At 38.1% G+C, this 17,673-nt stretch overlaps 1 protein-coding gene across 3 annotated transcripts in view; it reads left to right on the top strand.

Moving 5' to 3' along the window:
- The window catches only part of tmem245 (transmembrane protein 245), a 146,555-nt gene extending 133,616 nt beyond the window's left edge, over positions 1–12,939 (top strand). For all 3 annotated transcript variants that reach the window (XM_059655465.1, XM_059655464.1, XM_059655463.1), the window contains one exon: positions 2,715–12,939. In XM_059655465.1, coding sequence (XP_059511448.1) covers positions 2,715–2,760 — 46 coding nt within the window. In that variant the 3' untranslated portion in view covers positions 2,761–12,939. The remainder of the gene's footprint in view (positions 1–2,714) is intronic.
- The last annotated feature ends 4,734 nt before the right edge of the window (positions 12,940–17,673 follow it).

Raw genomic sequence — 17,673 nt, 5'->3', positions numbered from 1 at the left:
GCCAGGAAAGACCTAAAGAGAGAGCTCAGAAGAGCCAGGAGGAGACATGAGAAGTTGTTGGAGGATAGGATCAGGGTAAACCCTAAGGCTTTCTATAGGTATTTAAGGAATAAAAGAATGACGAAAGTAAGATTAGGCCCAATCAAGGATAGTAGTAGTAAGTTGTTTGTGGAGTCAGATGAGATAGGGGAAGCGCTAAATGAATATTTTTCAACAGTATTCACTCTAGAAAACAACAATGTTGTCGAGAATACAGAGATACAGGCTACCAGACTAGGTGGGATTGAGGCTCACAAGGAAGAGGTATTAGAAATCCTACAGAGGGTGAAGATAGATAAGTCCCCTGTGCCGGATGGGATTTATCCTAGGATCCTCTGAGAAGCCAGGGAGGAGATTGCTGAGCCTTTGGCATTGATCTTTAACTCGTCATTGTCTACAGGAATAGTGCCAGATGACTGGAGGATAGCAAATGTGGTTCCCCTGTTCAAGAAGGGAAGTAGAGACAACCCTGGTAATTATAGACCAGTGAGCCTTACCTCAGTTGTTGGTAAAGTATTGGAAAAGGTTATAAGGGATAGGATTTATAATCATCTAGAAAAGAATAAATTGATTAGGGATAGTCAGCACGGTTTTGTGAAGGGAAGGTAGTAGTGTAGATGAGCAGAGAGATCTCGGTGTCCATGTACACAGATCCTTGAAAGTTGCCACCCAGGTTGACAGGGCTGTTAAGAAGGCATACAGTGTTTTAGCTTTTATTAATAGAGGGATCGAGTTCCGGAACCAAGAGGTTATGGTGAAGCTGTACAAAACTCTGGTGCCACCGCACTTGGAGTATTGTGTACAGTTCTGGTCACCGCATTATAAGAAGGATGTGGAAGCGTTGGAAACGGTGCAAAGGAGATTTACTAGGATGTTGCCTGGTATGGAGGGAAGGTCTTACAAGGAAAGGCTGAGGGACTTGAGGCTGTTTTCATTAGACAGAAGAAGGTTGAGAGGTGACTTAATTGAAACATATAAAATAATCAGTGGGTTAGATAGGGTGGAAAGGGAGAGTCTTTTTCCTAGGATGGTGACGGCGAGCACGAGCGGGCATAGCTTTAAATTGAGGGGTGAAAGATATAGGACAGATGTCAGAGGTAGTTTCTTTACTCAGAGTAGTAAAGGAATGGAATGCTTTGCCTGCAACGGTAGTAGATTTGCCAACTTTAGGTACATTTAAGTCGCCATTGGATAAGCATATGGACGTATATGGAATAGTGTAGGTTAGATGGACTTCAGATCGGTATGACAGGTCGGCACAACATCGAGGGCCGAAGGGCCTGTACTGTGCTGTAATGTTCTATGTTCTATTTCTCTCTTGATCTTTTGCAATGTCTTTTCATTAGCATGTGTGTGGAGATTTTGGCAGCTATTACTTCTGATGACTCTTACACCTTCTCTCCTGTTTTTGCTCTTTATATAATCAGGCATGCCATCCTTCATTTCTCACCCCCTAAGCCTGCCCCAAATTTGTTTTCAACAACAGCCATTGAGTAAGATTGCCAAATTTGATATATATTGTTTTTGTGTGAGTTGACTGAGCCTCGTTTCAAGCAAAGGTCTTGGCATTCAACAGAGTCAGTTATTTATGAATAGAAGTTTGCTTTGTCAGGAGTTCCTGATATTAGCCGTTTAATCGTAGTGTTTAGTTATTTTGTCACACAGTGATATTTTAATTTTACAGTTTCCTATCTGAACAATCATCTGGTCAAGATGTAAAATTGAGTTAACCTGATGGGTATTAAAATCAATATTATATGCATTTTGGAACACTTCAAAAACCACTCCTTACATCAAATAGAACATTTCTAGAGGCCATTCATTTTTGTGATTCCCTTGTAACTGATTTGATCCTATGACAGTTGCAGTTTTTAGATTTTTTTTATTCACTTGTGGGATATGAGCATCACTGCCCGGTCAGCATCTCTTGACTGTTCCCAGTTGCCCTTGAGAAGGTGGTGTTGACCTGCATTCTTGAATCACTGCAATCCATGTTCTGTAGGTTAAACCTGAGGAATTTTGACCCAGTGACAGTGAACGAACCACAATAAATTTCCAAGTCAGGCTGGTGAGTGGCTTGGAGAGGAACTTGCAAGTGGAGGAGTTCCCAAGTATTTGCTGCACTTGTCCTTCTCGATGAAAGTGGTCATGGGTTTGGAACGTGTTGTCTAAGGAACTTCGGTGAATTTCTTCAGTGCGTCTTGTAGATACTACGTATTGCTGCCACGGAGCATCAGTGGTAGAGGAAGTGGATGTTTGTGGATGTGCCGCCAGTTAAGTGAGCTGTTTTGTCCTGAATGCTGTCAAGCTGCTTGTGTGTTGTTCGGGCTGCACTTATCCAGGCAAGTGGGGAGTATTCCATCACAACCCTGATTTGAGCCTTGTAGATGGTTGGACAGGCTTTGTGTAGTAAGGAGGTGAGTTACTTGCCATTGGTAACTTTGCATACAGAGTTCCTGTAACACGCTGATCCCACTCTTGCACACTGTGTTCTATAAAAGAAATTGAAGTACATAAACAATATTGTTTTTGTTTGTTGAAAGAATTATCTTTCCACGGGAATTTAAAATATACTGTGTTCAAAATAATACCTGAAAAATATTGGTTAGTGCGGTCGACCTGTTGATAGCTATTTTCTTCTTTTTTTATTTTTCTTCTTTGTTTTGTTGTTTCAGGCCTTTTGAGGATAATCCTGAGGAAGTAAAACCTGGTACTGAATGACTGTATACTTTCCCACATTAGTCAGAGCGTGTTGGCTGATTATCTGCTGCTTCCTGCACTGAATTCACAGTTGTGGCCTTCCTGTACTCTCCAAAGATGAATATTGCATTAGCTCATGCTATGTAGGAAAATTACTTCTCACTCATTTGGGTGATTAATGTAACTCCCAAGGATACAGCCAACCATTTGGGAGATAGAGAATTCATTATTCCTGAATGTAAGATAAATTATAAATGATCAACACAGCAGTTCCACACTTGACTACAAGAAAGTTTGAAGTGCTGTTTTTCTAATCTTTTAATGTATGTTCTAAGGGTGTTTCAGATAATTTTCATGGTCATGGGCTGATCTGAAACCGAATTGCACAGCTGCTGAACCAGTGAAAAACCAAATTGTATGGCTTTGTTTTGCCGTTAAATGCTCTGGCACAGTAAGGGATTAGAGTATTTTCAGGTGATCTGATTGGGTCTTGAAAACTTCACAGTTAAACTCTCTTCAATCTCCACTGCCCCCATTTGGAAACCAGAAAGTGTTCACATTGGGCTAGGTGCATCTGAGATGCAAGTATAAACTTAATATGGTGGAATAACGACACCATTTGAGCATGGAATTTACAAAACTATGTTTTGTTTCTTTGAGGATGTTTTAGTTTTCTCCTCTTGGTATTCCCTCCTGGACCCTCAAGTGTCTTGTTATTGTAGATACCTAAGTTAACCCTGTGGCTGCTGTTCTTGATTTGTTGGCAGAAAATCAACCAGATCTACTTGATGAAAGCGCCTGAATATGCATTATCTTTTTAACTCTTATCTGAGGTACACTTATCATCTATTTGAAATCACTGTATTTATGATTAATTCAATATGGATGTAAATCTATAATTTTTATTATTGCACAATGTTGCCACATATGCAAGCTTGTGGCTCATTTAGAACTACTGTTATATATGCTTATTGAATGTTATTACAATTTTATAGCATATAGAATCTTTGCTTTCTTACTCCTGTGTCAGGCTGAAAAGCAAGTTCTCACAGATGTCTATAATAAATTGGACTATATCCAGAATTTTCAAAGCGAGATTGTGAACTAAACAGGCTGGTGCCGGCTTTTGTGTTCAAAGTGAAGACTTCAGGCAGTGGCAGCACCATTAAGTAAATGCATGAAAAAATTAAATTAGCCACTAGACACAGAGATTAGAAATTCTGGAAGTTGTCCACCTCCAGAAGTCTATTAGGACAAGGTTCCTAAAATGTAGCCCAAATTCCAGGAGGGCTCATATGAACAATAGGAACTACTTGGGTTCTGACTGTACAGAGCCAGGAGCATTTCAGCATGTTTTCATTGCTGCTCAACTTGGGGATGATTAACAGAGCGTTTGGGATCTTGCCATAACTGCTAATCAGTACAAAAACATAATCTGGCTGTTACTTCATTCTGCTACATTGGAACTAGCAGTCAGTCTCTTACATCTATTAGCACTTGGATGTGACACAACAGTATCTCCATCAAGCATTTATTTGACCAGTATGCCTTGTTTGTAATCTGTACTACCTCCTGTACACTGGGCAGCATCTCCAAGCTTCCTGGGCAAATCCAGAATTCCACCAATGTCATTGCCAAGATTGGCATTGCAGGTAATGGAGGAGCAGGTGTCAACACGTGGTAGAATAATCACTTGGTGCCCTACCCTGTTGGAATTTCTAAGAGGCCAAATAGGAGAGAGTACTGTTGGGAAGTAGTTATGCCTGAAATTCTTTGCCCCACACAAGCTGACTGGCATTAATGTCATGTAAAACCAGTGCCAACTATCTAGGTGCATAACCTTAAATAAATTACAAGATCTGTAGCAATGAATATATACATTAAGACATTTGATCAGCCATTAAAATAATTAAATTGAAACCCAATCCGATTGCAACAATACAAAAAAATGGTCTATGTAAGTTCTAGATCTGTCTTCAAACAGTTTTTAAGTTATATTAAGATTTGGGGAGAGATGAACATCGGAGGTTTGATCCTTCTGTAAAAGTCGGTAAAGAATTATTTCCATAAATGTTGTGCAGAATCATCAAATATATTCTAGTCCATTTAAAAAAATAGCAGTGTGATTATACATAGGTAAATGCTAAATCTTCTTATCACAATATCACATTTTAATAGAGGCAGAGATCACAAAACATTTGTAGAGAAAATACATTTCATTTTCAAAGGATTGAAAAGTGTGTTATTTTAAAGCTGTCTTATAAGATTGAGATAAAAAAATCTTATGGCAAAGATTGGTGACTTTAATTTGTTTTTGTTTACAAATGCTAACAGATAAATGAAGTTACGCTTATGCAATGTGCAGTACATCATAGAATATGCTATTTTTTTCTTCCTCATGTTTAATCTTCAGAGATTATACTTGGAAAATAATTTTCTAAGGTTTTAAGGCGATGAACATAATCATTTCATAGTCCAAAACTTGTGTACTTTTTCAGCAATTCCTCTTTGTCAAAGCTTTGCCTGGAGAATACACCAGTTAATAAAGAACAAAGAAAATTACAGCACAGGAACAGGCCATTCAGCCTTCAAGCCTGCGCCGATCGAGATCCTCTGTCTAAACCTGTCATCTATTTTCTAAGGGTCTGTATCCCTTTGCTCCCTGCCCATCCATGTACCTGTCCAGATACATCTTAAAAGACACTATCGTGTCTGCGCCTACCACCTCCGCTGGCAACGTGTTCCAGGCACCCATCACCCTCTGCATAAAGAACTTTCCTCGCATATCTCCCATAAACTTTCCTCCTCACACTTTGAACTCATGACCCCTAGTAATTGAGTCCCCCACTTTGGGGGGGGGGAGAAGCTTTTTGCTATCCATCCTGTCTATACCCCTCATGATTTTGTAGACCTCCATCAGGTCCCCCCTCAATCTCCATCTTTCTAATGAAAATATTCCTAATCTACTCAACCTCTCTTCATAGCTAGCATCCTCCATACCAGACAACATCCTGATGAACCTCCTCTGCACCCTCTCCAAAGCATCCACATCCTTTTGGTAATATGGTGACCAGAACTGTACACAATACTCTAAATGTGGCCAAACCAAAGTCTTATACAATTGTAACATGACCTGCCAATTCTTGTACTCAATACCCTGTCCGATGAAGGAAATTGACAACTCTATTGACCTGCGTTGCCACCTTCAGGGAACAATGGACCTGAACACCCAGATCTCTCTGTACATCAGTTTTCCCCAGGACTTTTCCATTTACTGTATAGTTTGCTCTTGAATTAGATCTTCCAAAATGCATCACTTCACATTTGCCCTAGCTTGAACTTTATCTGCCCGACTCTCCAATCTATCTATATTCTGCTGTAATCTCTGACAGTCCCCTTCACTACCTACTACTCCACCAATCTTCGTGTCATCTGCAAACTTGCTAATCAGACCAGCTATACCTTCCTCCAAACTATTTACTTATATCACAAACAACAGTGGTCCCAGCACAGTTCCCTGTGGAACACCACTGGTCACAGGTCTCCAATTTGAGAAATCCCCATCCACTACTACTCTTTGTCTCCTGTTGCGTAGCCAGTTTTTTTTAATCCATCTAGCTAGCACACCCTGGACTCCATGTGACTAATGATAACTGAGTTTTGACTTGACTCGTTCATTGGATGTGGGGTTTGCTGGCTCGCCAGCATTTATTGTCGATCCGTAGCAGTGTGGCGTCACGTAGGCCAATCCAGGTAAAGGCAGCATTTTCCTTCCTTTATAAGACAATTGTGTTTTTCTAAAAACCAACAAAGTTTTCATGATCATGATTAGACTATATTTTGTTTGGTGGGATTTGAAACCGGGTCCTCAGAACATTACCTGGGTCTCTGGTTCAATAGGGCAATGATAATACCACAAGGCTGTCACCTCCGTCTTGCTGATTGAAACAGGTGCTGTGTGTGTTCATGTTTTATTTTGTCTACAAAGAATCAGATCTTGAGTGAGCTATCAATAGTAGCTTCCAGCAATAATGAGTAAAATGGCATAAGAATTTGTGCTGCTGTGTTGCTGGGTTTGTAGGCTGTCCATCCCAAAGACCTGATGGATTGTATCAAGCATCATATACCTTCAGCTGTTCACAATTAGCAATGTACTAACTGTACCCAATCAACTCATACTTGTAAAACTCAAAACAGTGTCCAATATTAAGCACAGTTCCACAATTGAATATTTGCTGGATAATTTATGCAAAGAATTGTGCTGGCAACCAATTTAGGATTGTAGATTGTTGCCTTATCACAGAGAACATGAACGCACACTGTGTATATTTCAACTCAGCAAGGGAGAAGTGATGACCTAGTGGTATTATCATTGGACTATTAACTCAGGAACCCAGTAAGAGTACTGGGAAAATTGTTTCAGTCATTGATGCAAAGACTGTACTTTGGGAATCTGGTATGAGGGAAACCAAATTTGTACTGATTCCAAAATTCTATTAGCACACTTAATCATGGATGTTTGATTTAGACATTTATCACATTTACTAATTTTGTTTCTTGTCTTCATTTTACAACTCTGCTGCCTAAAAATCATTTGTTAATTCAACTCCTACAAATTTAGGTATGCTTAAATGGAGCAACTCATTCGTTCATAAAATTACTCAAGTTCTCAGTGTTCATACAGGTTCCCTTGGACACATTGCAAGCGGCTGCATCCAATGCAATATATAAGCTCCAGAAGTTGATGAATCCTGATTAAAGAATGCCAGTTGTGTCTAAAAGAATTTTTTTTTTACAGTATGCAGGTAACTTATTTCTGCTTAAAAAATTTACATTGATCCAAAGCTTCTAATATTTGCAAAATTTTTGGACCTGAAAATCTAGCATTATTTATACAGTTTGTTTTTATTGTAAAATAAACATCGAATCGCAAAATGTAAAGCATGCCCAATAATTGCTCTTCAATTGACTTTTTCCTCTGGCTTTCCGAGATATACGACTAAACAGATACTTTGCAGAACATTACAATACACTGAAGTTTAGATTTTATTTTAAAATATTTGAACCACATCTGAATACATTTCCCATTTAAAACATTTGGATGATGTATAGCAGGTACATTGATGTGCTGGAGAAGTACCACTAGTGGTCCTTTTGCAAGATCTACCAAAAGAAAGGCTGTTTCAACAGCAGCAGTCTCTCCCAGCTGAAATTCCCAACATTGAGGTAGTAATCACACAAAACTATCTCTGTTGGGCAGAACATGTAATTTTGTGTACCTGTTCCCAGACTCCCAAAGCAGCTACTCAGAACTCAATTGCATGAGAAAATAAACAGGTGAATTGTTGTAGGGCTGTCCTCAAAAATCCATGAAGAGGACAACTATCTTGCCCACTCATGGCAGTATGCAGTCTGTCACCAACCAAAATGAAGCAGAATCTGTAGAATGTGAATTGGACTTCCAAACCATCTCAGAATGCATTAAACTACCATGGAAACAAGTCATCTGAGGGACTGTTGAAGGAGAAGAGTTCTGAAGAAGGGTCATTACCAGATTCAACGTTAACTGTGTTACCCTCTGCACGGATGCTGCCAGATCTGCTGAATTTTTTGCAGTGTTCTATTTGCTTCAGAATTTCAGTATCCTTGGCATTTGTCTTTACTACTGAAGATGATGTTTGCAAGTCTGTTGATCACTAAACTGGTCATTGGTACTATAGTATATGACAAAAGATTCATAGTCAGGACTAATGTCTCCCAGTCTCTAATAAGAAGTACTTGTTATTTTCACAAAATATATTTTGCCAATCCCATCTTGAGAAAGTACCCAGTTTCTGTAAGTCGTGCAGATTTCTATAAGACAATGCCGTTGAGGTCTGAGGTATGAGTGCTGGCGAAAATTAAGTCTGATAACAACGCAATATACTTTTCAGTCAGTTTTCCTGCCCATTTAAAATTGTTTAAGATACCCATCCAAATAAACTGGCTATTGATGGTTGCTAGGTACTATTCCCCACGTGAAAACAAGTTTATACATTTAGATCACATGGGTAGCTCACATGAAACTTTATTTTATTTTATCCTATTTCCATTGTAATTTCAACAATGCCCTAAAAGCTCTGTTGGAAGGCACTGTACTATATAGTTCTGTTAAATTTTAACTACTGTAGTGTTCTCAACAGTGTGTAAATTCACCTTGCAAAAGGGCAGTGTTAGGAGGCTACAAATGCAAGGTGTCAGGTGTGATCAGAAACTGCCACTAAACTGCTCCAAATATCCTGCTCAGCCTTCTGTAAAGGTTAACTCTTGTCTCTTGGTCCAGGAAGCTGAAGAAGAATAAAGCTTCTGCAGGGCAAGTTCCTAAAACTCTAATGTAAATGACTCCTCAATTTGGAATTGTACTTTTCTGCATTAGTTTCATTGTCTTTGTCCCAATGTCCTCAACACACGTGACTTTACACGCAATGTTTTCTGTCTTTGGTGTTATGTTTGCAAATCCATCAACTGTACCACCTGTTTGCAACCTTTTCAAGAACACTCTGTACAAACAATTTTAGTACTAGTATACTTTTAATAAGTAAATATTGTCTACATGCTCCAATTTTTTTCCATCATAGTCCTGATATCAAATGATGTAATTCAAGAAGAACTATGCATTATATTCTGCCAGTCCTGCTGACTACTCTTTATATCCAGTTTTTAGTGTAAACTTGACAGGTCTTTTGTGAAGGAGCAAAAGGGGAAAACAGAAACTGCCACTAAACTGCTCCAAATATCCTGCTCAGCCTCCTTTAAAGGTTAGCTCTTGTCTCTTGGTCCAGGACACTTAGGTAGTTGAGAAATTATTTTGGAGTTTTCTGATTGTATCAAATTAGTTTTGTTTCACAAATTGAAAGGATAAACTTGCAGAGAATGTAGACAGATTAGTAGAAAATACTTGTTGCTAATAAATGGAAATGTTAATATGGAAATACAACAATATGGCAAACCTTCAAACAATCAATAGAGGAAGATTTAAACTTTAGAAATGAGGTACGTAGATTTTTAAACTGAGTCCACGTGTGAAAATAGATCATTGCAAATACTATTCTGGATTTTATGCAAGGGGCGACTATACTGTTGCTTCTTCACTCAAATGTCACCCTTATTTTTAGTGCCATAAAGTTTACAATGATTAAGACTGTGTTCCAAAACCACTGACTTGTTAATACATGAACCCTGATGTCAAAACATAAAACATTGAAATTGGTTTAGCTAACCATGTATCACAAGCACTTTTACGTCCAACGAAATTATCATAGTTGATATTCTGTGGGGTTACTGGGCTAGCAAGACAAACTGATATGCCATCCCTTAGAAATTCTAGAATTTGAACTTATTTTGAAATACCTGAAAATGAAAACCTAGTAACAGTTTGACCATGAAACTATTGCCAAAAAAATCCAAACTAGTTTGCTGATGTCCTTTCAATAAGGAAACCTTAAAAAAAGTCTTAATGTCCTTTCCATAATAATATTGAGGTGAGAGTGCTGCACAGCAATCTGAAGCAGGAGGGTGAACAGTCAGAGGTTGTGGTACATATTGGTAAAGAAAGAATTGAAATCTGAAGCAGGGATTTATAAATTAATGAGCAAGATTACTAAAGTTATAATCTCTGAAATGCTTTTCGTGCCATCCGCTCCTAAGTAATGTAGAATGAAGATGATCAGATAAACGTGAGACTAAAGGGATGGTGTAGGAGAACGGCTTTGGTTTTTTGGATCATTGGAACACATTCTGGGAGAGGTGGGACCTGTACACGCAGGTCAAGTTGCACCTGAACTGGAATTTCCTTGCTGAGAGATTTGCTTGTGCTCGTGGGGAGGTTTTAAACTGATTTGGCAGGGGGATGAGGCACAGACCAGATATACAGTCAGGAGCAAGGTCCAATCAGATATAGAAGGAATACTAGAATAGTCCAGTAGGTGGAGAAGATGTAGATGGGATAATACATAGGAAGTCCAGAAAGTTAAATTGTATCTATTTTAATGCAGAAAGCTTGATTGCTAAGGCAGATGAAGTTAGAGCATTGATTAGTATGTGGAAATATGATATTGTTGCAATCACTGAGAAATGATTGAAAAAAGGACAGGACTGGCAGCTCAACATTCCAGATATAGAGATTTCAAGAGGGATGGGGGAGATGGACGGTAAGAGAGGTGGGGGTGTTTCTTTAATGACAAAGGAAACCCTCACTGCAGTAATGAGGTTGGATGTCATAGAAGGGTCTTCAAATGAGGCTATCTGTGTAGACTTAGAAATAAAATTATCTTGCTGGAATTACACTACAGGCCTCCCAACAGAGAAAGAAAGAGGGGCAGATATGTAGATAAATCACAGAAATGTGTGAGAGGAACAGTTATAGGGCGTTTCAGCTTTCCTAACATTAACTGGGATCACCTTCGTGTGAAAGGGTTAGGCAGGATGGAATTTTTAAAGTGCATCCCAGAGAGCTTTTTGGAGATGGACCTACTAGAGATGGGACAGTGCTAGACTTAATCCTAGAGAATGAAGCCAGTCAAGTGATTGAAGTTTCAGTGGGCAAACATTTTGGTGATAGTGACCATAATTCAATTTTTCAAAATCATTATAGAAGGAATTAAGGTAGAGCAGAAGTTGTGTTTAAATTGGGGGAAGGCTTATTTCAGTATGTTAGACAAGATCTGAAAAACATGGACTGGGAGCAGCCACTTGCAGGTAACTCTATGTTCAGAAAATGGGAATGTTTAAAATGTAGTACAGTGAGAACTCGGGGACAGTGTGTTCCTCTGAATGTGAAGGGCAAGGACATTAGGACCAGAGACCCTGGATGTTAAGGGATTTTTGAGAGTTTGATTTGTTTTGTAAAAGTGGAAGCATATGTCAGATACAGTTCATTTAAAAACAGGGAAGGCGGTCCAAAAGTAAAGGAGATTGCTTAGTAAATGAAATTAGGAGGGGGCAAAGAAGAGACAAGAAATATCCTTGGCACATGGGATCAAGAAAAGTGTCAAAGCATTTTAGGAGCAGAGGAAGTGCTGGGATCTATTAGAGACTGGATCCAACCAGTATGTGCAGCCCCTGGACGTTGGTGAACTCAATTTAATACTTCACATCAGTATTCATGGACGAGAAAGATATTGTAGCCAGAGATAGAAGTTGGGATGTTGAGCTTTTAGAAATAATTAAGATTAATAAGGAGAAGGTATGTAGATGTTTTGGAAGACGTAAAGGTTCCTAAATCGACAGGGCCTGACAAGATGTATCCCAGGCTGTTATTGTGGGGTACAAAAGAGGAGATTGATTTGGCCCTGACAGATATATTTAATACTTTGCTGCCACAGGTAAAATGCCAGATGATTATGACTTTTTTCACCCAGAAAGGTTTGGAATATAGAGCATGCTGCCTGAGAGAGTGGTGGAGGCAGATAATCTCAATATTTAAGAAGCACCTGGATGAATACTTAAAATTCTGGGGCATGATAGGCTGTGGACCAAGTGCAGGTAAATGGGATTAGTGTAATTTGGTGTTTGTTGGTTGGCATAGACTTGGCTGGCTGAGGGCTTTTCTCCTTGCTGTATGAATCTTGACTTGTTGCTGTCTGAAATATCAAGACTAAGAAGAAAACCTGTTGATTGCGAATCAACCATCTCTTGATTGCCGACATGACCTTATAATATGACAGTCTGATATTTTTTTCTTTTGAACATCTGACTTTGGTTCTGGTTGAGATTTTTGTGCAGTGAATAAAAGACCTGGAAAATACCTACAATGTTGCTTGCATTCTTTGCAACTGCTAGAAATAAAAAAACTTTTAATTGTATTATTCAAATCACCTGTTTCATTTTATTCTAATGTACTAAAAGCTAAGATTGCCTTTTTTGTTAAATAAACATACATGTTGTTAAATTATGTTCGCAATTCTGTTAAATATCCTTCAAATATGTACATTCCAACTTTATAGTGCTTAGTTGTAATTATCAAAATTTGATTCCATCTACTAAAGTCACTATGTATCTCTTCCTGTCACTGGGGACATTACATGTAATTGAAGTCAATAGTATTCATTTTAGAAATATAATTCTGGTTTTACCCATTTTTCTCTGTGTATCATCTCACAGTAAGAAGGATTGGAAATGAAAACACCATTATTACTATTGTACACTTGACAAAACTTTCAAATAATAACGTATCCAAGTAAGGTGTTTACAATAATATCAATTTGAGTTTAAATGGAAATAAATCTTGAAATGGTTGCCAATATTAATATGATTTATTAATTTCTCAGGGCAACAAGCTGGTATGTTTTATACTTGAAATAAGATTGACCTTGCTTCACTGAAAATAAGTTGTTAGCCTAGTCAGGGAGTGACTCAAGATCCTTGTGTAGAAATCTCTACACCACAGGTATGTTTGCCTTTGCTTGTTTGGTGACTAAGGTGTGTGCATAGCTGTTGTAGAATTGGTGGGAGAGGAGTGTGGACAAATATGTAAAAATAAATGAATAGTGTGAGGCAATAACTACTGATAATCTGTGAGAAATTCTTCGTCTGTTGCACTGACTAACAGCCTTATCAGCCATAAAGGTACTGCTGTTACATTAGTCACCTCTACATATAATTCTGAGAGTGACTGCTGCAAGATAAGAAAATTCTAAAAGCTTCTCAAAATTATTACATAAATACACATTACTAATAGTTTATTTTTAGTGACAGTGAGTGGAAAGCTGTAGGCATTTTGCTTTAAACCATCTCTGAAATAAATTATGGAAGAAATATCTTGGCGGCTTAAACTTCCCTCTCTTTATATTGCAGTCACAAAAAACATGAAACATACTGTGAAGAGCTATTATCAACTATAATCTGAGCTTTCTAATATAAATAGTTCTATTAAAATGGTATTTTAGTTCTATACCTCTGTATAAAATATTGCTATTGCACTTATATGTGATTGTATTGCAGAGGTTTCAGAGGAGGTTCACCAGAGTGTTACCTGGAATGGAATAGTTTAGCTATTAAAAGAGACTGGATCGGCTTGGATTGTTTTCTTTAAAGCAAAGAAGGTTGAGAGGAAACCTGACTGAGATTTATAAGATTATGATTTATAAGATTGCAAGGGCAGGGTGGATAGAAAACAACTGTTCCCCTTCTTTGAATAAGGAGGCATAACTTCCAGGTGAAAGGCAGGAGGTTTCCAGGGGATTTAAATGTCTTCACCTGACGGGAAGGGGGAATGTGATAGGAAACAGAGTGCATTTTCTAGGAGGGAAACTGAGGAGGGAAGCCTCAGAGCCTTTAAAAAGTACTTGGATGAGCACTTAAAATGTCATAACATTCAAGGCGTTGGGCCAAGTGCTGGAAAGTGGCACTAATGTAGCTTTGGTGATGCAGAGTTACTAGACTGAAGAGCCCATTCTGCACTGTTTGATTCTCTGATTCTGCTAAATTTTGTGCTACTCTGAAAATATAGACAAACTCAAATATTGAGAGATTGCTGAAGGCCTCTGGCCTTTACTAAATTAATTTTACAAAATACAAAATAGTTATATAAAATGTGTACTCAGAACACTGGTATTTCTCTTTCACATACTTGCACAAAGTAAAATAATATAAATTTTACTCCACTAAAGATTATGTGGTTATCCTTGGCTCATTACGTAAATCTGAAAAATGGCTGATAAAAAAGAAATACTGCGCACGCAAAATGGAATTAAACTGACCTATCCTGGATAAGTAAATGTTCAAACCACACAATCCAAATTCAGCTTAGACATGCCTGCACATAAGTGTCTGGTTTAAGCCAATTTTAGGTCTTCAAGTAAAAATGTAATGCTGTGGATACATTAAAACTTGATATTATGAAATGTATTCAAGCATTGTTAAAAGTATTGTTTTGATGTTTGAATAGCATTTTTTTTTAAATAGTTAAAAGGATTTTCTCAAAGTTTTTGAGAGATTTTGGGAATGATAACCGGATTAATATAAAAGATATTATCATTTGGTACAAAGTATCCATTACAATGCTTTTGTGTTTAATGAGTACAGGCATTTCCACTGAAATCTGGTCCCAAACATGACATATAGCTATATGTAGTTTAAAATACATACCCAATCTAAATTATGGGAGGGAAAGATTTCAGCTGTGCTAATGTCTCATAGTTGGAGCAGGGTTCAAATATACAGACGTGGGTCGAAGGGCCTGTTTTTGTGTTGTATCACTCTTTGTTCTACTTTATGTTCTATAAACAATATAACTAATTCTGTATACGGTAGGATTTAAAGAATTAAAATCCGCAACATTTAATTATGCTAATGACTCTCACATGACTTGGTTAGACTTGGTTCTCCGTGTCCAGCCTTCAAGTGAAGCAGACTCAGATGTAGACCATAAATGTAGTTTAATTCTATTTTGCAGTTATACATTCCATCATTTTTATATAATACATTAATTCCATATTACTTGCAATGCACCAGGAAGATATGTGGAAATTTAGGAAGTAGTGTTGATTTAAGTAATGAAGTTTTTCTATAATACAGGTTGAGGGGTCTAGTGATACACAACTATGACATTTCAACATCACTGTCGGCCATAGGGCGTAAGTACTGTGCAGCCAATTTGCATGGACAATTTTTCTGGTCTCTGAGCATAACTTGATAAAGTTCTCAACTCTCGGTTTGAAACTCTGGAGGATCCTAATTTAATTCCTTTAATTCCAGCCAGGAAACAATACAGGGATTAAAACTTATTCTAACTCCTAGATAACTGTAAAACTGAGGATATCCTGGTACCCACTCACCTGTCATCCTACTCTACACCCACATACCTTATCTCAGTGGCTGCCAAGTTACTTTGTCACCTTTTAAACTTTGTTTACTTACTGGATAAGACCGCTATTGCTGGAAAAAGTATGTGGCTTCTGTGAAGATTCAATCTGATGCTTGCTTCATGGTTTGCTGGACTGAGCATCTGATGGCAAGAACTTACATTAAACAATACATACTAAAACTAACAGCTACTATAAATTCCTTTGTCCTCAGATAATAAAAATATTTTAAAGACTTGAACATAGTCAATAGTTTCAGGCCAGGCTACATAAACCAACACACAACTAATGTAATGAATGGTCTTAGTTTGATAGCTTGTCAATTTTTCACCCAAGTAAAACGGTCACACATTACTCTGAAAATAAAAGTCTTTGTGGAGTGGACTGGCAAAGAGATCCAGGTGTACAGTGCATACAGGGAGGCAGTGGTGTAGTGATTAATGTTACTGGATTTGTAATCCAGAAAGCCAGGGTAATGTTATGGGGAACATGGGTTCATCTGTGGCTGATGAAGTTTTTATTTAATCTGGAAGTAAAAAGTAAGCTATTTAATGGCAACCAAGTAGCCACTGTGAAATGCTGTAATACTGATCTGATTCATTAATGTCTTTTAAGGAAGCAAATCTGCTCATATACAACTCCAGACCCACAGTAGTGAGTCTGTGGTACTCGCGCTCAACAAGGTTTAATAACATCCTTCCTATTGAAGGGCAACCAGAATTGTACATATCTCTTGAAATGTGTCTTGTACAGCTATGACATGACTTCCCAGTTCTCATGCTACAATTATAAGTATGTCTTGAATTTTCTCCAGGACTTCTAATGAGAGTTGACCTTATTGAAACATATGAGGTTCTTTAGAGGACTTAAAATGAAGATGCTGAAAGGCTGTTTCCCCATGTGAGAGTCTGTAGGACCACAGGGCATAATCTTAGATTAAGGGATTACCCAGTTAGAACATAGATGAGGAGGAGTTTTTGCTAAGGGTAGTGCATTTGTGGAAATCCTTGCTGCAGAGGGGAGTGGAGTCTGAGTCATTATGTCCATCTCAGCCTTGAATATACTATTTTAATCATTAAGGAAATTGATGGTTATGTGGAAAAGTCAAGAAATTTAAATTAAGAATTATTGGATTAGCCAAGATGTCGCTGAATGGCAGAGTGGACATGTCTGGCTAAATGCCAATGTCTGTTCCTTTGACTTACAGTTTCCTTAGCTTCATGGTAGCAGCTAAGGAAATCTCCAGGGCTGGGATCTGAAGTCAGTTTGCAGTTCTTAAGATCCAGGAGTAGAAGAGAAAGACTGCTTGGGCCAGGGCAAAACATGTGGAAATTTTGAATATAAGGCAGCAGAATGGGAGTTCTGAAAAGTAATAAAGAATATTGAAGCCCTTGAAGTCAAAGCCGCACATTGTGAAGACTCTGGATCACAAAAACACTGAATTGAAATACTTTGAATAAGAAAGAAACTCAAGTCTTATCCAGCTCAGCATATGTGTTGGCCAGTTAGAATGGTGGCTTCAGTAGAGACAACACCATTGCCACAGCTAATTGAAAATGTGCAGAGCCCATCAAGAGTTCTGGAATTGGCACTTTCAGTGCTACACAACTGCATCAGGCTTGCAGACAAAGGAGCACCAGCTTGTTTCATGTTTTTGTAGGCTGTAGGTCCAACAGCAGCTGACCAAGATTAGGCATGCAATAAATTATTGCAGAATTATGCATTGATTAAATTATTTCCTATATGCTGCAGCTCTGAAATAGGAATTCAATCAGCTCCTCACTCTCAATGCTCAGATGAGACTTAACTTCTTTTGTTCACTGGCTTGTTGGAATGTAGGCAAGGTGGCATAAGAATTCCAGTGATTGAATACATGCAGTTATACTTCTAAGTCAGATGGAGTTATGCAACTGCATACAGGCATGGGTGCCTGTTGTCATAATTCCACACAGTTATTAAACTATCCTATCACAATTCTGTTTATATACATTATTCATTGGTTCCTGTTAGGGCACAAAACTGCATTTTTGCAGTATCTCAGTCCCCACTCAGCTCACCTAGCAGAGATAACATTCTGATTGCAGCTCTTTCT

Source organism: Stegostoma tigrinum, chromosome 2 (genome assembly GCF_030684315.1).
Source record: "Stegostoma tigrinum isolate sSteTig4 chromosome 2, sSteTig4.hap1, whole genome shotgun sequence".
In the NCBI taxonomy this organism is placed as follows: domain Eukaryota; kingdom Metazoa; phylum Chordata; class Chondrichthyes; order Orectolobiformes; family Stegostomatidae; genus Stegostoma; species Stegostoma tigrinum.
Note: the sequence above shows the minus strand (reverse complement) of the source record. Positions and strands in the feature narration are given on the sequence as shown.